The sequence below is a fragment of the Gigantopelta aegis genome, chromosome 6 (assembly GCF_016097555.1).
Source record: "Gigantopelta aegis isolate Gae_Host chromosome 6, Gae_host_genome, whole genome shotgun sequence".
In the NCBI taxonomy this organism is placed as follows: domain Eukaryota; kingdom Metazoa; phylum Mollusca; class Gastropoda; order Neomphalida; family Peltospiridae; genus Gigantopelta; species Gigantopelta aegis.
The window spans coordinates 87924358-87947974 of record NC_054704.1 but is presented as its reverse complement, the minus strand read 5'-3'; the positions used below and the strand labels follow the sequence as shown (position 1 = coordinate 87947974).

At 36.1% G+C, this 23617-nt stretch overlaps 1 protein-coding gene across 1 annotated transcript; it reads right to left on the bottom strand.

The window, feature by feature from the left end:
- Nucleotides 1-160: 160 nt before the first annotated feature.
- LOC121374770 (nuclear autoantigenic sperm protein-like) lies at nt 161-23615 on the bottom strand. Its single transcript, XM_041501879.1, has 18 exons — nt 23494-23615; nt 21068-21187; nt 17519-17637; nt 16276-16347; nt 11918-12871; nt 10459-10483; nt 10269-10422; nt 9623-9696; nt 8944-9017; nt 8238-8328; nt 7791-7888; nt 7557-7604; nt 7143-7228; nt 6051-6134; nt 4451-4492; nt 3863-3904; nt 898-1032; nt 161-563 (listed from the first exon to the last, which is right to left on the bottom strand). The coding sequence occupies exons 1-18, from the start codon at nt 23532-23534 to the stop codon at nt 522-524; spliced, it is 2301 nt and encodes a 766-aa protein (XP_041357813.1). The 5' UTR covers nt 23535-23615; the 3' UTR covers nt 161-521.
- Nucleotides 23616-23617: the final 2 nt, after the last annotated feature.

The following is a 23617-nucleotide window of genomic DNA, read 5'->3' as shown; positions in this document are numbered from 1 at the left end:
AATACATCGATTCCCACATTACCCTTCTCTCACTTGTGTTGTATTGTAGTAGGATGGGTTTTTTATATCCGATTTCAGCATACACCCTAAATATTGTTTCACTTCTAGTGTTGAGGAAATAACTGATCCTGAACAGACGTTAAAATAATAACAAAACACGTTTACAAAAGGGCCGATTTTAATGCAGCAACAAAGACAGTACAATGGAGATTTCATGTGCATGAAAGAACTTTGTGAATGATCAATTATCGGAAGTCCTCATTAGAATGTTAGGTCAATGTACACGTAAGAACTTTGTGAGTGATCAAATATTTGAGTCCTACATTAGAATGTCGGGTCGATGTACACGTAAGAACTTTGTGAGTGATCAAATATTTGAGTCCTCCATTAGAATGTTGGGTCGATGTACACGTCAGAACTTTGCGAGTGATCAAATATTAGGAGTCCTCCATTGAAATGTCGGGTCAAGTATACAGGCAGTTGGGAAGGAGATCGGAATTGTAATTAGTATCAGTCCCCTTTCAAGATGTCGCCATTGGTTCAGGGAGGTTTGAAGATTGAACCTGAAAATAACAATTGTATACAAACTGTAACAAAGAATTCAACAAACGACTGTTCCAGAATTTATTGTATGCGAGGCTATTTTTTTTTGGGGGGTGGGGGTGGGGAGTGAGTTAACTCTTCATCCACAAAATAAATTTTTATTTAAACAAAGCACGAAGTATACTGAACAATGATGGAAGCCCAGTTTGTTTATTAACAAGTTTTGTTGTTGTTTTCATGTGGGACAGCAAATTCAAGATTTAACATTGTACACAGTGATATTTGCCATTAACAGCACCAAACAGATGCGAGTGTGTAGGTGGCTGATGTGGTTAAAACGAGGTCAATACTAACCTTGCTGTCAATCTTTTCCTCACTGTGACCATTCTCTTTGATTTTCTTCACATCTCCAGATCCATTCTCCTGCTTCGACTTCTTGGAATCGCCATCTTCGACACCATCCTCCTCAGGTTTCCTCTGCAACACATACTAAAAATACACTCACCTATTGCAGTGTTTATATCTTCTACACTACTGTAATATATACTCTTCAAAAGAAGAAACGCAAAACCACATTGTCGTAACATTTGGAGAATTGATTTAATTATTGAATGGCGAGTCCGATAATTACCAAATGTTGCAGGATTGTTCACAATTCACTCTAGTCCATTGTGAGTAAGTGATAGGACACACCACCAAGGTCAAGGTCATCTGGAGTCAATACCGGGTGTGGCCTCCGCGTGTGTTGACAACTGTCTGGCACCGCCTGCCCATTGAAGCAACCAGAGTACGGATGACGTCCCGGGGGATGGTGGCCCACTCGGCTAACAAGGCTGCTGCCAGCTCGGGCAGAGTCTGGGGCTGTGGTTGTCGCTGTCGGAGGCATCGGTCCAACTCGTCCCATAGATGCTCAATTGGGTTCAAATCCGGTGATATCGATGGCCAAGGAAGGACATTAATGTTGTTGTTCTGTAGGAAAGCCGTTGTGAGACGTGCTGTGTGAGGCCTGGCGTTGTCATGTTGGAACACTGCGTTGGCATTGGCCATAACTGGAACGATGTGTGGCCGGAGGATCTGGTCAATGTAGCCCTGTGCATTCAGGTTGCCCTGCACGTGGACCAGATCAGTTCTGCCAGTGTGCGAGATGGCTGCCCACACCATGACACTACCCCCGCCGAATCTGTCCACTTCCTGCACGCAGTTTGCCGCATAACGTTCACCACGACGCCTATACACGCGACATCTTCCATCATGAAAATCGGAGCAGAAATCGGGACTCGTCACTGAACCACACCTGTCTCCATCGCAGTTGAGGCCATTGTCGATGAATCTGTCACCACTGCAGTCGGAGTCGACGGTGTTGTGGTGTTAAGATGACACCTCGAACTGGACGTCTGGCACGAATTCCTACCTCACGTAGGCGGTTCCCGTACGGTCTGGTCGGATATCCTGCTCAAACCTGGTATTGCTGCGGCTGTGGTAGGTGGCAGTAGTCAATCGTTTCCCGAAGGTGGCATACCCGGATGTAACGGTCCTGCCCGGGGGTAGTGACCCGTGGTCGACCGGATCTAGGGAGGTCACGTGTTGATCCATGTTGCTGGTAACAGTCCCACAGTCTAGAGATGGTGCTTGGGGACACATGGAATGCCCTGGCAACGGCCGTTCTGGATTCGCCTGCGTCTAGTCGGCCGATGGCATTGTTTCTCTGCGGTTCACTGAGACGTGGCATGTCCTGGATTGTCAACTGTCGGCCAGATACAGAGGCCAGGCAAGCGAACACCCTGCACTTTTATACTGTCGGTGTTCATGTTGCACGTGCAGACAACGCACGTGCAGTGGTGACATGGTTTACACGTGGCTGCATTTTCACATTTTGGAACTTTATTGTACAGTAGCTGCGTTTTATCGAATGTAACCGTGGGAATGTGTTTGGGACATGCAATGACCTTATATTCACAAAGCATGAACCGGTAGGAAACATAAAATCGGAGTTATAACCCATTTGTACCCTTTTGCGTTTCTTTTTTTGAAGAGTATATATAAAATACTCGCCTATTGCAGTTCTACACTACTGTAACATATACAAAATACTCACCCATTGCAGTGTTTATATCTTCTACACTACTGCAACATATATATAAAATACTCACCTATTGCAGTTTCTACACTACTGTAACATATATAAAATACTCACCTACTGCAGTTTCTACACTACTGTAACATATATAAAATACTCACCTATTGCAGTTTCTACACTATTTTTTCCAGCAAACTATTGGTTTTTTTTCTCAAAACCAAACTAACAAAACTGAAATGTTTGAATTGCTATAGTGTTTACCAATATATTTTTTTAACTATAAATTTGTTATTACTACCGTATTTGACCGGAAATAAGACCAGGGGGCCAAGACAACTCATTGTGAGCTTAGCATGGGGTGGGCTTATTCCCAGACAAGGGGCCAGTTTTGTTGAGAAAAAAAAGAAGATAATAATTAAAATAAATAATAATAATTAAATGTACTAGGAAGAAAAAAAACGTTCAGTAGCATATCTATTAATGTTCCATTTGTTATTAATAAATAATAATTGTTTATTAATTAAATTGTGGGGTTTTTTTTACTAGTATTTAATTATCAGAAACACACCTTCTATGTTACAATTACTTACCAGTGCTGTTTATTTACATCCAAAATTTAATGCTGAGAAGACTTAAAACAACAGCAATTAACAATAAACTCAATAGCATATACACACGTTTCTGACAGTCAGCCAGCTTACACTACAAAAAATTGTCAATCTAAGGTCATTGTTCTTAGCCAATCAGAATATGGTATTTGCTTAATTAGCATTAACTGCGGACCCAGTGTGGTGGTAAAAATAGACATTGGTTTTTAGTTCATACTTGGGCTTGGATACTTCAAAGAAATACTGCAGGCATGAAATTGAAAACAATGTTACACACTGTTATTGTTAGACCGCTAAATCTCACTGGTGGTCAAATATTGTGTTACATTTGTGTTTAATTATCTGCAGGAGGTATGACCTTTTAAATGAACTTTGAGCAAACTTGCAATTTCGTGTTATTTATAAGGGGATGAAGTTGGGGGTGGGCTTATTTACGAATGAGGGCCTAATTTCTTAAATGCTATCAAAACGGAGGGGGGCTTATTCAAAGACATGGGCTTATTTCCGGTCAAATACGGTACCTACATCAATAAATTACCTCAAATGTTATCAATAAGCGTGGCATTAAAAACAAAAGTAGATGGTTTTATAAAATTTATAAAAATATTCTTCAGTATTTTAATAGACCACAAACCTTTCTTCTGATCAGGTTAACATCCAGGGCTTTTACTTCTGTCTGTAAAAATAAAGCAAAAAGATTTTAAAACCTCTTAAACTAAGAGGCTATGAAATAGTGGTGAAAACAATAAAAAGGAACAAACCCCATGTTAAGACAACGAGTGATGCTAATGTTCTCTAACTATCTGCGATCATTGATGTGGACACTGGTTTAATAATATAGCAAATATTTTTCTGCTCAGTCCAACTGAACAGGACCAATATCTTTTAAATAAGGTAACTTGTCAACCATAATTTCTTGTTTTGCTCTCTGCACTAGTAAGTCGCATTTGGCAATAAAGTATTGTTTTGTAAAAAAAAGATTCATCAGATTGCCCACTGCTACAGAAAGCCCACAGTAGCTTGAACTGCTACCATAAATGATCATGTGATCTGTACAGCCATTACTATTATCATTCTTTTAGCACCATTTACGCATTGAGTTGCTTACATTACTTTCTGAAAAATGTATTCATTCACACTATATGAGATTTAAACTGATAAAATTGTAACACATTAATTTCTTGCTTATGACCATTCAACTTTCAGTAAACAGATCATTTACCTTTGGTATCGTGGCTGCAGTATCACCAGAACTGGCACCAGACTGAAAGACAAATTGAAACATTTAATACCACACAGTACAAATTTGGGGATGACTATACTGATGTAAAGAAATAAGGAAACACGACAGTTCAGACTAACGGAGTAGTTACGCTTGTATAAAATATAAACATGAAATACGAGATTGACAAATTTACAAAATTACTAGCCCTCACCGAAGCTTTGGCTAGAGCCCTATGTATTATAGTAATATAGTTGATAATTTCCACTAGCACAGATAGAGGACTAGTGGATTTGTTGAATCACGGATATTAAATAGCTATTGTTGGACAGACTGCCATTAACAGTCAACGTTCTGGTATCGTGGATGAGAGTTTTGGTTGCAATCCATAATTGTTGTTAGTCTTTAGTTCCCTAATTCTTTCCATCAGTGTATTAACCAAATTACCAAATATATACCATGAAAATAGAATCAAACCTGTAAGTAGCCACTTCTATCGAATAACCTTTCTGAAGAGACAAAAGCTCCCCCCCCCCCCCCCCCCCCCATCTCCTCTAACCCTAAACCATCTAACATAGCAAACAATTGCATTATGAAGCAGTCTGATCCAGTAACATAGTTTACAATATACACGAATTCCAAAACTTAATGTTAAAATTGCATTATTAACATTCTAAAAAAGTGTTACGAGTATCAAATACTGCCTTTATTACAGACGGCTAAAGAATGTTTTTGACTAATAAAAAGAAAAATGTTTAATTAATGATGCACTCTACACATTTTCCCCTCCATTATATGCTGTCAAACATATGGTTAAGGACCAGAGAGAAAATTAAAGAGCAAAACTGCTGTTTTTCCAATCCACAGCAATGGATCTTTCATATGCAGCATCTGAGACAATAGTACATTTCACAGCTATTGAAATACCAGTTATGCACCATCTGAGACAATAGTACATTCCACAGCTATTGCAATACCAGTTATGCACCATCTGAGACAATAGTACATTCCACAGCTATTGCAATACCAGTTATGCACCATCTGAGACAATAGTACATTCCACAGCTATTGCAATACCAGTTATGCACCATCTGAGACAATAGTACATTCCACAGCTATTGCAATACCAGTTATGCACCATCTGAGACAATAGTACATTCCACAGCTATTGCAATACCAGTTATGCACCATCTGAGACAATAGTACATTCCACAGCTATTGCAATACCAGTTATGCAGAACTGGCTGAACAAGAAGTACTCCAAAGGAAATGGAAATGGTTTATTTAACGATGCACTCAACACATTTTATTTACGGTTATATGGCGTCGAACATATGGTTAAGGACCACACAGATATTGAGGGAGGAAACCCACTGTCGCCACTTCATGGGCTACTCTTTTCGATTAGCAGCAAGGGATCTTTTATATACAAGTCATGGTGCACTGGCTGGAGCGAAAAATAGTCCAATGGATCCACTGACGGGGATCGATACCAAACCAACCGCGTATCAAGCAAACGCTTTACCACTGGGATACGTCTCACCCCTTAGTCCAAAGGAAGACTGACCTGACTAACCAACCGACAAGGTCAGATAAATACCTGTGGAAATACTCCACCCACAGCTTCCTTGGCCATCTTCTTCAGTTGGTCATGGTTCTTTTTCTCTTCTTCGGAATCCTCCACCTGCAGAACGCGAGGAATGACAAATTAGCTGTAATGATCACAGCCCTTGTAAACATCTACATAAATCATATACAGGTTACAACAAAAAATAACAAATACCCAATTTCATTTTGCATTATCCATTACAACCATTTGTTTTGTCCTAAACTTAATGTACAACAAGAGGGAAAAGATACACACCAAAGTGGTCTTACACGAGAGAGCACCAAGTGAAAGACTAATATTCTCACAATATATTTTCAGAGTCCTAAGATGTCACCATGTAATCAACAGCAATTGGGAACATATAGGTAGTTAAAGGACTCGGTATTTTAAATTGTGGTTATTTGAAAGGAAGGAAATTTTTATTTAACGAAGCACTCAACACATTTTATAAGGACCACACAGATATTGAGAGGAAACACGCTGTCGCCACTTCATGAGCTACTCTTTTCAATTAGCAGCGAGGGATCTTTTATATGCACCACCCCACAGACAGGGTAGTACATACCACGGCCTTTGATGTACCAGTCGTGGTGCACTGGCTGGAACAAGAAATGGCCCAATGGGCCCACCGACTGGAATCGATCCCAGACCGACCGTGCATCGAGCGAGTGCTGTACCACTGGGTTACGTCCCGCCCATATGGTTATTTGGAGTCTTAATTATTGTTTAGTGTAAAAACCTGCTGCTGCAGTAGATTACTCCCATCAAACAGAATCAAGACATTTTACATGAAAGCTTTACTTCACAAGTCAGAATATACCAACCACTGCCTTGAATGTCTTACGGCATTAGTTGGGTTGATAAAAACACCAAAGTTCACTGGTGGAATTAATTCTCAAGTAAGGGCTCCATCACTGAGCTATATCCAATCAAAAGTGATCGAGACCAGTAACGACTCAAAAACTAAATTCTACACAATATATTTAGAGTAAGTGAGGTTTTTTTAGTGAACAATGTTTATACCCAACTGTAGTAGGCTAAAAATTAATATATTTTCAGTTTTAGCATTTCATTTATCCACACCTTAGATACGATGTCAGGCAATATTTCTTTAAGTTCTTTGATTTCTTGTGCGGCATTTGACACAGGGTCATCAGGTGTTGCAAGCTCTGAAAGATCACAACATTTTAATGTGCATTATCATTACTGTTGTTTCAATAACAATTAACTGGTAGTATAACATGTAAAGAATTAGTTAATATTCTATACATTTATAATGTTCAAGTATGAAACTAAATACAACAAAATATCTTAGTAAAAATGGAGTATCTCAAATTACTTTTAAAATGTTTTTCAAATGTTCTTTAATAAAAATTAAATAGTTGAAACATTTTTATTTTTTTTTAAATTGACTTTACAGGTGAATGAAATTGAAATAAAAATAAGTAATACTAATTCAGGTGTACTAAGAAAAGCAAAACATGTTTTAATACAAACCTTTTCCTTTTGTAGTTGATTTTTCTTCGATCAATTTAGTTAATTGTTCTGAAATAAAACAAAATGATTTTTTTTAAAACCTGTAACCATTTTTATTTTATCATTTATAGATGAAAATAACATTTCTTTAATGGCACTCCACCTAATTTTAAACTGTTTATAGAATCACAGCAGAAATGCCACCTAGGTTACTTTCATGATCTAATGAATGAGGTCGTTCATACTCTTACTCACCAATTTTGGATTCTATAACTTTAACAGCAGCCTTGTAATGTTCTATGGCACAATCAAACTGTTTGTCAAATCCATATGCTAGACCTAGCTGATAATGTCTGAATAATAGTTCAGGAATATCAGTCAACTTTAAAAAAATAACTTATTTAATACAAAAAGCAAGAATCCCCATAATTTGCAAAATGTTATGAGATTAATTTTTTATCATATCTTGTAACTTAATATAACAGACTATGAATGCAACAAGTGATTCAACAGTGGTGCCTCATGTTTTTTTATTTTAAAATATTCACATACAAAACAGCTCGTTAAATAATACATTTATATAATTATAAGCATTTAGTTTTTTGTGGTGCATGTCTAACAGTTTAACAGTCTAACACTCCAGCATAAACCAAATTGAGGTGGATTAACAAAACTAAAATGTCATAAACATTTCAAGGATACGTTTCTGCCAGTAATCTGTCTGTAGGTTCCAAGTATTTCTCTTGTAATGTTAGACATTCTTTGAAGTCTGCCACCGACTGCTCATAGTTTTCTAAAAAAAAAGAAACACTAAATAATGAGTTTAAATATTGATGAAAAATATCTTGAAAGGGTTATTGAATCTTAAAGGTCATCTAGCACTGGAAATAGTTACTGGTTTGGTGGATCACATAATTAACACTTTCACAAACCCAAAGCTGTCGGGCATGGAGGATATTAGCCATGACACATTTTATTTATGGTTACATGGTGTCAAGACATATGGTTAGGACCACACAGATATATAGAGATGAAACCCACTGTCGCCACTTCATGGGCTACTCTTGATTAGCAGCAAAGGATCTTTTATATACATAATTCCACAGACAGTATAGTACACACCACAGCCTATGTTACACCAGTTGTGGAGCACTGGCCGGAATGAGAAATAGCCCAATGGGGCCACCAACAGGGATCGATCCTCAAGCGAGCTACGTTCAGAACCTTGGTAGAAATGACACCCCCAAAACATGATTAAATATCTCAAATGATATTGAATCATATCTACATGTGTCAGGAAATAATTTTTTATCATTGCTAACTGAATGTTAATTGAAATAACCATGTTGAAACAAGATTAGGTGCACTCTGAAAATACCATACACGTTTGAGATTTACTGTGACCTACCTGTTTCCAAACTAACTTCTCCGAGTTTAAGATATGACTGTGCTAACTTTAGTTTGGATTCCTTATCTTCCTCTCTGTAATGTAGAAAAACATTTTATAAACAGAGTGATAATGTACACCTGTCTTTATAGAAATAAATACTTGTTACAAGCAAGGCTCACACTGGCACGAATTTTGGTGTAGCTAATTTACAGATATATAAAGTATTTCTTTAAAAATTATTAAAATGTGTCCGATTTAAGGAATATTTCATTAGCCAAAGACTAACTGTTGTAGCCACTTTGTATAAAAATTAGCAATTGACTAAATTGGCAATGGACAGGGTGAGACCTGATCAAGGCATCTCCTAGATGAAAAAACCAAAGGTTCAACTGATCCTACAGATTCTGTAGTCCTGGCACCAAGAGCAACAAATACACATGAACACCGCAAAGGCAACATTACAAATTGACCATACATGTTTTGTTGCTGTATTATCACTGAATATAAAAAAAACCAAAAAATTAAAATTTGGAAATAAAATGAAGTTTGATTAACTAACATCAGTATCATCAGACACTGATATACTAAATAAAAACATGTTTTAATGTTATTTTAATTGTTACTAAGGCTCTATTTACAGCGCAGGACAGTCTAATTATTGAAACACATGATTAGTCAACCCTGTAACTGTACTTACTTGATATATATCATCTTTGACAACTCAAGCATTTCCCAGGCTAGTTGTAGATTTGGAACATCATCTGCATCCTCCTGTGAAGAGACCCAAAAATATAAGTACATGAAAACATGTAAAAAAAAAAAAAAAAAAAAAAACAAGCTTTGGATAGGTAAATAACGATCTTGAAAAAAAGTGGCATTTGAAATTTCAGTAAAAAAAAGAGAGAGAAAAAAACTGCAGTTTTAAATGGAGGGTTATGACAAGCATTTTATATTGATAAAAAGAAATGGGAATAGCAAGGGTGCAGATTACACGTCTGATTGCCAAATAAGTAAAAATAATGACTAAAAATTTAACCAGTGATTACTTAATTTTGGTTGTAATGGTGGACTACTAAAGTATTTCCAGTTTTTGCACTCCTGTAGTATTAAAATCCAGAAGAATTAATATTTGGGTACCTTATTATGTTTACTAGGCAGCAAATGTTCGACAACACAGAGTGCTTTCAACCAGAGTAAGCAGAATTTTAAAAAAATTTCTAGACTTGTTCATACACTTCACGTGAAAATCTAATGCACTGGGAACCAACCAAATAGTAGACAAACATCATCGGTTGCTGTCACTGAAGACAGAGCTGGTTTAATCACATTTTTTTGTGACTTACATCTTCTTCATCTTTTTTGTCACCGGTTACTTCCCCTTCTTCATCCTCTGCAGTTTCCTCCCCTTCCTCCTCACCCCTCCTCCTCACCCTCCTCCTCCTCCTCACCCTCCTCCTGACTGGTTTCTGGTTCTTTGTCACTTTTCTCACCATGTCTCTACAAAACAATTATTAAAATACAACAATCGATGTTTTTTTGTCACTTTTCTCACCAGTCTCTATAAAACGATTATTAAAATACAACAATCGATGGTTCTTTGTCACTTTTCTCAAATCTCTATAAAACGATTATTAAAATACAACAATTGATGGTTCTTTATAATTTTTCTCACCAGTCTCTACCAAACGATTATTAAAGTACAACAGCAGTTGACAAAAATACACTGTTTATCGAAACAAGTTCAAAGTAGGCTGCTGATTAATTTATTCATATTACATGAAACTATGGACTTATTTAACTCTTTGAAACAAAATTAACAAGCTAAAATGTCAATATATTTTACAGTCCTTTGAGAAAAAGACTTGCTGTGAGTGATTAACAGATTGATGTGAATGTTCTTCAGAGCATAAACTACTTGCACAGTACTAGTAGAATTGAGTGTGGGTGGATGATGATTTCAACTGGCAGAATTGGTCTTATTTCAAAGTTAAGAACGTATGAATAATTTCGAAGTTTATATCAAACTGAAATTTAAAGTCAGTTAAAGGATGTCAGTATAGTCTATAAACTATGCAAGAGTAAACAGCTTCAACCACAGGCTTTCTCTTAACCAATTATTTGGGTAGGGATATTTTATATGCGGTTACCCTGGGATTTTAATTAATCGTTGAGCATTGATAACGTTAAGTGGCTTACACAATCTCATTAGGGCACTGGCTGGCACTAGAGGAGGGGGAATAATGAAGCAAGAAGTCTGAGGTGACTAACCCCAAATCACATGTAACTAGGCCAAGCAAATCTTATAAAAAAAAAAATAATAATAAGTAAAAAGTATCAATAAACAGGAATCTGTCAAATATAAAAATTTTCTTTACCTTAAATTGTCTGTCATATTTGTATGTTAAAAGAACATAACAATTATGGTGCTACATGCAAACATTAAAATATAAACTGTGGGTTATTTGTGAATAAACTATTGTATCTAAAAATGTATTTGTAGTTAACACTACAATGAATAGGTAGCTTTCAAGTAAAATCAATGAATAATTTAATTTCTTAAAGCTGACAAGTTAAAAAAGAAAACACATCTTTTATGTGGTGTCATAAAATACAGATTAAATATAGTCAATGCAATATTTATGCAATAAAATGTTAAAAATATTATGTATAGGGTCATAGAATTTTCTATAATTTATACTGAAATATGAAAGTTTTACACAAACCAGTAGTTTGTTCAATTTTATAATTATTGTTAAAAACTAATAAAAACGAAGTGCAAGAGGTCTGAAGGTAGGTAAAGGCATGCTTGTTAGCTCTCAAGTTAGTTCTAGTGAACAATAACAACATTACAGAGATCATATTTTGGTCTGACATTGAACATGTAGAACACATAGAAACAAGATGAAACAGATTAGTGGTACAATGTGCTTCCATGCTCTGAATGACTGCATGCACCAACAGGTGCGACACTCAAACAGCCTGTAACAAAAACCTTTTTCTGGATCCACTGGCTTGGCGTTGTCAGCTTTGGCTTCTGTACTTTCTTCCTCAACAGATTTCTTTTCACAATCTTCCTCGGGTTCTTTTCCTTTCACTTCGGCTGGTTTTTCTTCTGAACCTTTCTTTTCTGTCCCTTTCTTTTCTGTCTGTTCTACAGACTTTGAATCTTTGTCTAGGTTTTCTGATTCACTCACATCCATCACTTCCTCATCTTTCTTGCTTTCTTTTTCTTTCAATTTACCCGTTTCAGCTTCAGTTTCATGTTTTGATTTATCCACTGCCATGTCAGTCGTTTTATTATCTGGTTCTTCAGAGTTGTTTTTTACAGTCGTACTTTCCTTTGAATTTTCTACCACAGTTTCAGCCTTCTCATCTTTACGTTTTGCTATCAAAATCTTGGACGTGTCATCCAACTTTTTATCCACCAATTTAGCGTCTTCCACCTTGCTTTCATCTGCATTTTTCTGTTTTGCTTCAACATTTTTAGCCTCCTCTGCAACTTTTTTACCTACATCGTCTGTTAAAATTTTATCATCTTTAACATCTTTCTTTACATTTTCATCAATTTTTTTAACGGATACACTTTCTTTTTTAGGTGTTTTTTCTTTATCCTTACCTTTATTTTCACTACTCAACACCTCTTCATCAGGCTTATCTTTTAATTGTTCATCTTTAGAAGACTCTTTTTCATCTTTTTCTTTCTTCTCCATTACTTCTTCATCAGTTTCCATTTTATCTTGTGTCGAGTCACTTTCCTTACCGATAGACTTTTCCACCTCATTTTTTATCTCGGTGGTTGATTTTTTATCTCCATTTTCCTTGGATTTTTCGTCTCCGTTTTCCTTCTCGTCAGTGGATGTTCCGTCCCCATTCTCCTCGGCTTTATCCTTCTTTTCTTCAGCCATGGCTTCTACGACTTCCACTCGTAAAGAGAGACGTTCCTCGTCTAAGTACGAAAAATGTCCAGTCAGTACTAGTGATAGATGCAAACAAATCTAATCAAAGCACTTATAGAAAAAGCTGATACACAAAATGCACAACTGCAAACATCTTATGGTTCCTGAAGCCACTTTGTTGATAAACAAATGTTCAAATGACATCTAGCATTGATGCAGTAGTGTCCCTTGGCATCGAATAAAAGGTGATCAAATGCAAGTGCATGAATAATAAGCCGAAAGGTGAAGTTTGATGAATATGAACTGAAATTACTATTACTACTCCTATTTTCATGAGCCAGGATGCTAAATCCCTGTATGCACTTATATGAAAGTGATAAGATTTAAAGTACCTCCCCTCAAAAAGAAAAACAAATCCAGTGATGGAAGCTAAAAATGTGTGGACAAAACTCAACTATAGGTGGAAAGAAAAAAGAAAACACATGGTACCATTGATCAAATTTAATTCTCTGACACTATGGATAAGGGCGAGTAATATCTGCAGAGCATACAGAAATGTCCCATTGACCTTTAGGCGTATCATAAAATATCGTTCGTTTCCGGTTACCCGACCGACCCTAAAAAATTTTTTTTTAAATATAACAACGATTTCCACGAAAACATTCCAAAACTATCATCAGCACTAATTTGGTGTCATTTAGGGGATAACCCTACTGTGTTTTCCGATTTGCGGACATATATCGGTGGTTTTACTGTCGCAAATTTAGTTTTATTGGCGACCCGTTAGCCATGAAATGTTTTCTTCTAACAATTGATTGATGGAGTTACTTCCCTTCAAATTGAAGTTTGGTAACTTTCGTGAGATATCGGGCAAAGAGTCGGAAAATTGTTTTCACGAATATATGCTATTATTTTCCGATTTACTCTACATCTAGCGTAGCGAGGTGTTCCAATTAATAATAATAATAACTATATTTAATGATTTACTCCAGCGACAAACTGGCCGTGTAGAAATTTAGTGACCTTCTGATAAACTAGGGGAGGGAATCTTTACCGATGGAGTTTACTGCCAAATCAAATGATTAAATATGTCAGTAAGATCTCGATGCGTTTCGTTATTTTTTGTAAGTGTCACTGGGAACTTCGCGGGTTTCCGCTAAAAACTGTCAGAATGACCATGTGTTTGACGTCCAATAGCCGATGATATTAAAGATAAAAATCAATGTGCTCTAGTGGTGTCATTAAATAAAACAAACTTTACTTTTCATCATTCATTTGAGCATCCTAAGCATTTGTACTGCATTTCTATTCATTGGACCAATTGATTGCTTCAAACCAAGTGTGTACTTTAATACTGGATGCATACAGAATAAAACTAACATTGCAAATTATAAAATTGGTAAGTCTACCATTTCTTAGATACACTAGGAAAGATAATATTCATTAAAAAAAAATTAAATGTTATTGTTGGACAGATAAATATAGAACCCTTCTTTTCAGTTTTCATTAAAAGAAATTATTATAACTTATTTACTAGTTTCTATCCAATTAAGGTTCAACCAAGTCTTTCCTGGACCAGTACAGAAGTTAAGTGTTAGTATGAAGTAAACCTTCTGCCTATTATTAAACAGCAAGGGGTCTTTTGTATGTACTCTCCCACACATAGGTTAGCACCATGTTGCCGTCAAAATCAAAATGCCTTGCCGTTTTATAAATTTATAAGTTGCCCATGTAAAAAGAAGCCTTTAAACACATCTATGTGGATAGTAATACATATTTCCTTTTTTTAATTAAGTTATGAAATAGATATAGAAAATAAAATGGCCATACATTTTTTTGTCCTTTTGAAAATTGTATAATGGAAAAAAAAAAGTTCTTATATTTAAAACTGCACATAAAATATGCCCCCAAAACGTTACTTTACCATGCCTTACTTTGACATTTCTAGGGTAAACACTGTGATGAATGGTATTGTTGGTTTGCATAATGCATTTCTATACCTGCAGAGGTTATTTTGGATACCGGTAGTCAACACCTTTATTTAATATCCATAAATAAATTTTCCAAAATAAAATGTTTTTCCTACCTACCCACCCTATATTTTTCCAGCATGTAATAGGAAACAAGTAATTCAATTTTTTTCGGCCTTATTAATAGGATAACTCTCTGACACTATGGATAAGGGTTTTGGTTGCACTTTAATTGCTGTAACAATCATTATTTATGTAATCCCCTTGGTCTTCTCATCACTATATTTTATGGACCAGGCAGCCTACAGTCTACAGGCCTCTGAAAATTACGAGAGCGATCGTTTCGTTTGCACGTTGCTTCCGCAAGTCTAATTTACAACACCATTTACTTGGATATAATGGGTTACGCAGATTTTTAATTCTCAGAGACCTGTGTTAGCAAGATTCATGTTATTAGTGTATTATCAGTATTGGTAATTAACACCGTATAATAAATTTATAACAAAGTAAAGATGTCTAGGACTATCTGATACATATACAGAAACACATACCTGATGTTTTGCCATGTTATTTATTGCACAAGTTTATAAAGCACAAGAATATTAAACATTTAATAAATCTTGCACACTATAAACGAGTACAATAAACATGCAAGTGCTACATAGTTCTGTATTTATTACATACCACCTTTCTATATTATGATTACAAAAAGTTGAATTAAATAACACAACTGGCTTCGTCTGGAAAGTTGGTTCAATTTTATGGAAATGTCTAATGACTGAATGCTTATTTTGTATCACACATATTCAATAAAATATTTTTTATTGCACGGTCAGCATGGTCTTTATTACTATAGTAAGATTAAAAGGGTATGTAATAAATACATAAGTGTGAGAATATTCTTTGCTATTAGTTACTACATAAGCTGGAATAAATATATTTAATACAGCTACAGGCATTAAAACAAGCAGTTTCTGTAAGCCATGCCTGGTTACTACAAAATACAGATCTGACCTTTGTTACAGATTTTTCCAAGTTACAATTCCTTTTCTTTTTTTTAATTCGAAGGTCCTCACAGATACTTCCATTATTCGCATATATAATATGCCTTTTCTTGTACCAACACATTATATTTTAAAATGATCGAAATGTACATTTTTCTTTAACTGGATATAACCAATAAAAATAAACAGATGTTTTGGAAACATACATGTACCTTTATTAAAATCTAAACGCTTCTTAATTGTTTTACGATTTAGTATACAAATGAAAAAGTATAATATGAAAATTAATATATATGTTAAGTATTAACTTTCATACCTAAATGATAATTCATTAAATGATATTAAGAACGAATAAATTTTTTTTAACTTCACAGACATTTGGTAATATCCTTGAAACATGAATGACTGACTTTATTTCAATGCCTGGGCTACAGTCTAGACTAAACATTCAATCAGAGTGACGACGGACACAAGACTAACCTGTTAGTGGGGGACCCTCAACTCCTTCCTTCTCAGGTTTTTCTTCTTCCTCTTCCTCCTCTTCTACATCAACTAAACAAATACATAATTATATTGTTGATTTTCATACATCCTAAACAAATTCCAGGGCGGTACATAGCATTGTAGTAAAGCGCTTGCTTGCTGCGTGATTGGTCTCGGATCGATCCCAGTCGGTGTGCCCAGTGGGCTATTTCTCACTCGAGCCAGTGCACCACAGCTAGCCATGGTATGTGCTATTCTGTCTATGGGATGGTGCACATAAAAGACCCCTTGCTACTAATGCAATAATGTAGCGGCTTTCCTCATTACGACTTTACTTCAAAAATACAGTGTTGGACATCCAATAGCCGATGATTAAGAAATCAATGTGCTCTAGTGGTGTCGTTAAACAAAATGTTTAACCGAGACTGGACCTATGGTAGCTCGTTTCAGTAGATATTCCAAGCATCAACATGAACCATATCTTAAGTTTTAGATGAAGATAATGGAACATTTTCAAGAACAGTGAAAAACCCCAAAACACTGCACTGATGATTAAAAAATCTTAAAAACTTTCATCTCTACTACCAGGCTATTTCTCGGTCCAGCCAGTGCTCCACAACTGGCCGTGGTATGTACTATCCCGTCTGTGGGATGGTGCATATAAAAGATTCCATGTTGCTAATCGAAAAGAGTAGCCCATAAAGTGGTGACAGCGGGTTTCCTCTCTCAATTATGTGTGGTCCTTAACCATATAACCGTAATTAAAATATGTTAAGTGCGTCGTTAAATAAAACATTTCCTTCTTCTACTACCAGGCTAGCTCCACATGCAAAGAAACTTTCACTAAATTATCTAAAAAAAAATGTGTATAAAAAATGTTATTATGTAGCAAAATATCAAATATTACATGAAATCAAATTTGCCAACTGTTTTACAAATACACAATTGGCAAGTGCCAGGGCTAGCCCCGACCACTAACAGGAATTACGCTGCCGTGTTCATAATGAGTGGGGATCTGGGTCCTCTCAAAAAGTAGTTTAGAGTTAAACAAAGTCCTCATGAATGATCTTGTTACAATTCAATCGGAGTTAATACTCAGGGCGATCCTTTTGATTGAAAATAGGAGGCCGTTTCAAAAAAGTAGCCAGCCATATTTACTGAATGCAGAAAGGTTTATACCCAAGTAGCTGGTGATAGCACCTGAAATAACTAACACTGTTCAGTTTGGTAAATTCGTTACCTCCTTGCAGAGCATTTCCCAGCACACCCGTTTCCATCCTGGCCAGTTCGAGTAAAGCTTGTCCATAGTAGAAATAAGCCTCAGCACACTCTTTGGCAGTTTCCCCATAATGGCTGGCACTGACAACAAAAAACGTTGACAATCATACCTAAAGCGGTTGCAGAGCTCTACACAGTGAGTAAAACAATCACCTTTGCGAGTAACTAAACACTTGTTTTTGTGAACTGTTGTTCACAGGTGACTTAAAAATCAGTAGCCAACTGGCGAGTATAAAATAGTGGCCCTAGTAAGCATAAACAAGATCAACATGTCAATAAAATCAGGTATTAATATCTTAGCAAGTAGTATAATAGGATTTCGAAACAAATCAGTATTACTTCCTATATTACTTCTCCAAATTTGGGTTAAGATTGTCTGAATTCGATATAGATGGATTTATATTTAGCCTCTTTTTTTGTCTTAATTCGTTATAGATGGATTTATATTTAGCCTTTTTTTCTTTATTAAAGTGGTTGAATACTGGGAGCATTGCTATACAATTATTTAATAAAATCATATATTAGGTAAAACTGTGGCTAGTGGACGAAGAGATTTAGCTAGTGAATAATATATAATTTACTAGCCAGCATCAAGCGAATAAAAACTTCTGCATCGAGCCCTGGGTTGCTGATGAAATTGCAGAGCTCGCCCAGCTCATTGTTAAATTATTCAAAGTGCAGGGCTCAATTTTAAGGATTTTGGTCACTTGCCCAGAGGGCAAGTATGGGTTCACATTGAGGTTGCCCCTCCAAACATTTGGTTGCCCTGATTTCATCAGTGTTTTGAAACTAGAGTTATATTTATATTCCAATAAAATAGCAACCAACAGGTTTGGAATTAATATGTTGTCAATGTAAAATGTAATATGTACTGTCTGACAATAAAATACATTACTTTTTAATAATATTTTTTAATGTGTGTAGTTATACACATGTACACATAGGGCCTAATTGCTTTACAAAATTTGATTTGGCGACACATCAGCTATTTTCTAATCAAATGCACTCTATGTTCCAATCGAATGCACTGGAATGTTTACTATTCGGAATACTTCAGACGATTAACGATTTTTCCCGATGTCTCACGGAATAAGCCGAGGAGTTCCGAGTGGCAAACAAACCCACGTGATTTCGACTGATTGACTGACGCTTTAGTAGAGGGGATGATTTTCCGTTTCAGATTTTGCCACATTCCGTTTCAGATTTTTGCAAATTCCTGTGTTTTTTTCCCTTTTTGTGTGTTAGTTAGTGTCATGTTTTATTATTATAAACTATATCCATTTATGTTTTATTGTTCCAGCTCTGAGCTTGTTGGCTATTGCTATTTTAAATACCTGTAAACATTTTTGTTGACACAAACTTAAAAAGAAGTTAAGTAATGTTTACTTGCCACCAATAAAGACAAAAAAAAGTGATGTACCATATTTCTGGCCTATTACATTCGTGTATAAACTGCACCACTTGATTTTAGACAGTTCCGACCTTCGTCCGTACATAAAGTGATCAACTGCACCTTTAACTAAGCCGCAGTTAAAACAAAGTCACAAACTTAATTACTGTTAATTATTGTTTGTATTTAATAATAATAAAGAGATCCATTCTCCCTTAAATTCAAACAATAAATAATTGTTGATTGTGTGGCTTTCAGTTTCATTTCATCTCATGGATTATGGGTAAGTTTCGTAAACAAAACACCCTGTTGACAAACCCCGCTATTTTCATGAAAATATTAACAAGAACTTGGTAATGCATTGTTCGTAATCTTACATTAGTTGCCAAAAAATAGATAAATAGATAAATACATGATAACATTTTATTTGTTCCACTCCAGTATGATTACAAAGGGTGAACCAAAAAAAGTGCACAAGAATTACTAATACTCACTCGATTACACATGTATGTTTCTCTGTGACCTAATTAGCGAGCCGTGTGCACAAATTACATATTCAAACGTGGTTGGGTCAAGCTGGATATAGGCCAGTGGTAGTGAACCGACACTAAGCACTATTCTGTCGATTGTTTACAGTTTCGACATTGTTTTATAACTTTTAAACGACGGACTTTAAAAAATTATATTAAAAAAAATGCCTAGAATTATAATTATATTCAGAGCCAATTTAAGGATCCGCGGTGCCAGTAGCACAAATAACAGAGGGGCCCTAATTCCCAAGATATATATTTTGCAACCCCCTCGGGGAGAGCGGAAAAATTACCTGGGGAAAATAAATGTACACAATGCCTCACCGCGTGTCCCTCTGAACCGTGGGAGCCGTAGCACGTGCTACTAGAATAAACCGGTAAGAAGAAAAGTAAAATGCTATATTTGTGTGCAATTTAGAAAACAATCAGTTCAGAAATAAATAACTTGTAGTAAATTCCATAGCATGAAAAAAGGCGTTTCCCGTGGAACGGACTATAAATATGAATTGCTTCTGTACAGACTAACAAATATGCCCGAAGTTTTACGAAATTACGTTTTCCAACGAAAGTGTCGTGTAAATCGGTTATGCTTACGAATTGTAATAAGTATTATTTAAAAATATCAAAATTGAACATACTAGAAATCTTATTATATAATCAACATTCTAAAATTGTATTAGTATTTTTATATTTCAAATTAAATTTCACTGTGTAAAGTGACACGGGTAAACGATCACATGCTTTGTTGCAAGCTTACGACAATTAAGCATAGCTTCCGAGAATGAACGGTTCTGGAAGTGTTTAGGCATACAGTGCGCTCCACGAAAGTTGGCATACAAAAACACTATGCGTATATTAAACTACCAAAAAGATTTATAATGGTGCTTGAACCAGAAATACAACTTTTGAAAGTTATTTTTTTTAAATCGCGAATTCCGTTTCAGTTACTAAATTCCGCAATTCCATCCGTTTTTTTCATGATCGCGGAAAATCACCCCCTCTACTTTAGATGTAACGACAGTTTAAAAGCGATTGTGGGCAAGGAAACTGCACATTATTATGCGACAACTCGCCTTTTGGTGTCAAAAAAAGTCCGTCGTCCGACGGGCAGCCAGTATCATAGAATTAAGTTGCCCGACTGAATATTAGGTCGTCACAGACAACCGGACGACCGTAAAAATTGAGCGCTGAAGTGGCTACAATTGTTTAAATTAGCTACTTTTAAATAATGTTCAAAGAAACATTCTACATATTTGAAAATTGACTGAAAACACATGTACATGTCATTCTATATATAATTCAATCCAAGAAGTGCATTCAACTGAAGATAGATTTGAACCAAGTCATAGCAATGTCTGAATACATTTTTTACCCGACCTTGCTGTTTATGGGGCTAGTACTCACCTAAGACAAGTTAAAGGAGAATAATTTTTGACTTCCTTTGGCATGTGATTTAAAAATAAAAATGAAGCACTGCTTAAATATCTAAACCCAATTTATGATATCTTACCTGGCTCTGCAAAATCTAAGCTAGGGGAGCAATTAACCACCCGCCTCTATTTTTTTCAATGGCACAATCTGTGAAACTTACAAAATTTTGCAGGCTTCTTGAAACTGGTTGACAGCGGCTGGAATTTCCCCACAGATGATATTTCTTCTGCCCTGAGCCACCAATCCAACTGCCCGTGTTACTTCATCCTTCTTGCTGTCACTGTAAAACAAAACAGCAAACAATTATTGTTTTCTCCGACATCATATGTGGACAACGTTAAAATTATTATTTCCTGTTTTCACTGAAATGAATCTGGCCAAGAAACAAACAATTGCTTGACCGGTCATTAAAAACTGCAACACACTGACAATAATAATCTTTGTTTTGTATAATGACACTACTAAAGCACATTGATTTATTAATCAATTCAACGGCTAATACTGGATGTCAAACATTTTTCATTAGTAGAACGGGATCTTTTATATGCAGCATCCCACAGACAAGGACAAGAAATAGCTCAATGGGCCCACCGATGGGGATCAATCCCAAACCGACCACGCATCATGCGAGTGCTTTGCCACTGGGTTACATCCTTAAGTACTATAGTACTACACCTAATTTTAATCAACATTTAACGGAACTCAAATATAAATTTTTTTACATTTATAAAAATATTTGGGTGAAAATATGACGATATGTCATAAATGCAGTTGTTTTGCTGAACGAAAGTTTTAATATTTTAATAAAGATTTGAAGATAAAGATTTAATTTCCACCTTCATCGAATAAGTCAAATCACTTTGATATCGCCAGCTGATAAAAAGTAGATCTTTATATTTACTTTATAATAGTGTAAAAGTGTGTAAATATAAGTGTGCCCCCCAAATTAATATGTGGATTTTTTTTAATCAATTAACTCGAAAATGATCGATGTAAAAGTATTTAACGTCAAACATAGGATTGTTGTGATATTAGAGCGAAAATCTTTGCCAACTTTTTGGTTGTCGGGAATTGCCAAAAAAATACATAGCTTGGTCTCCGATTGTAATGAGAGCGTATTGGGTACCAGACGTTTCGCCCCCCAGCCAATTCACCCCCAGGTCTGTTCGCCCCCAAATAGGATGTCAGTTCGCCCCCACGTGCATAACCAGTTCGCCCCTACAAAGGTACCAGTTCGCCACCAGTCAGTTCGGGTCATGTTCCTGGCCTGGAAAGTCATGAAAATTTTATATTGGTCATGGAACGGCCTGAGTGTAATAAAGTTCTGTTTTGATATATCCATACGTGTTTGTTCTGTGTTGAATACGAATGCCAGGCTAGGCAGGTCAGGTCAGGTCATAGGGTTTTACGTGCACATTTAGAACAAGCTGTTGTAGCGCACGCCTGTCATGACAAGCCAGGCTAGGCTGGTCGTACGCGCTTTTATGGCCGTTATCATGCGTTAACCTGTTAACTGTAATCAGTCAGTGTTTTTATGGTTACTATGAGAGATTGCAGGGGGTTCTTTTGGCCACTAATTAGTAATACTAATTAGTGGCCAAAAGAACCCCCGCAATCTCTCAATTAGAATAATGCTCACCAGAAGAGGCCATATCGAATTGCTGTTCAAAGCCCTCTTAGGTGTTTGCCGAAGATGCATAATCAGCATCAAGATTATGTAGCTGATTAACCATTGTTTTATTTCTTTCTTTCTTAAAACAGATCATATCTGGCAGGAATGGATGTTTTAATAAATGTTGATGTGGTTTGTGAATTTGTGAAAAAATGTCGGGTGTCTGTGCTTATTCGGCACCCTACGTTTAATTACATGTGGGGAAAATATAACCCTGTATTACAATTCTCATGATTCATGATCAGTCCAAATTGTGGAAGAACAACAACCCCTCCCCTCTAAGAAAAGAAACACACACCACACACTTTAACAGAAACAGTACGATAATTGTTTAAAAGTAACAAATAATTGGGGGCGAACTGACTAAAAGTTGGGGGCGATCTGACAAATATTTGGGGGCGAATCGTCTTGGGGGCGAACAGGTCAAACTGGGGGCGAACAGGTCAAACTGGGGGCGAACTGGCTGGGGGGCGAAATGTCATGGATTCGAGTGTATTTATGTCCAAATGTCCGTCTAGCTCTCTTACAGTCAGAGTACTCGGGCTACACCGTAACCTGAACAAACAGAATCATGAGACCTTTGTGGTTGCTTTGTGTGGCCAACAGAACCTTCATTTACCTTGGTTTAACTTTTAAGTGAATTGTACACTACTTCACACATCAACTGTGGTTGTTTTTTTTTTTTATTTCTCTATATATGACTTACAGAATAGATAGTACATTTTGAAACATGTTTAACTATACAAAAGTAAATAAAATTTTAGAAATAAAGCCACGAATGTGAAAGTTAACCAGGATAAAATAAGGATTGATATATTTTGGTGGAGTTAATTTATCATATCTGAAAAGTATGTGTCTTAAATGACTAATTAAATAACAATTTCCTTTTTATAACAGAAATAATTATGTGAAACCTGTCTTTGATCTCTGCACCGCTGCTGCCTTCTGTGGCCATATCTGAAGCCCAAAATTTGTGTGTGCGTTATCTCGTGCAAAGTGTCCACTGCCGAGAATTTCGCGCGTTTTTCCTGACAACAG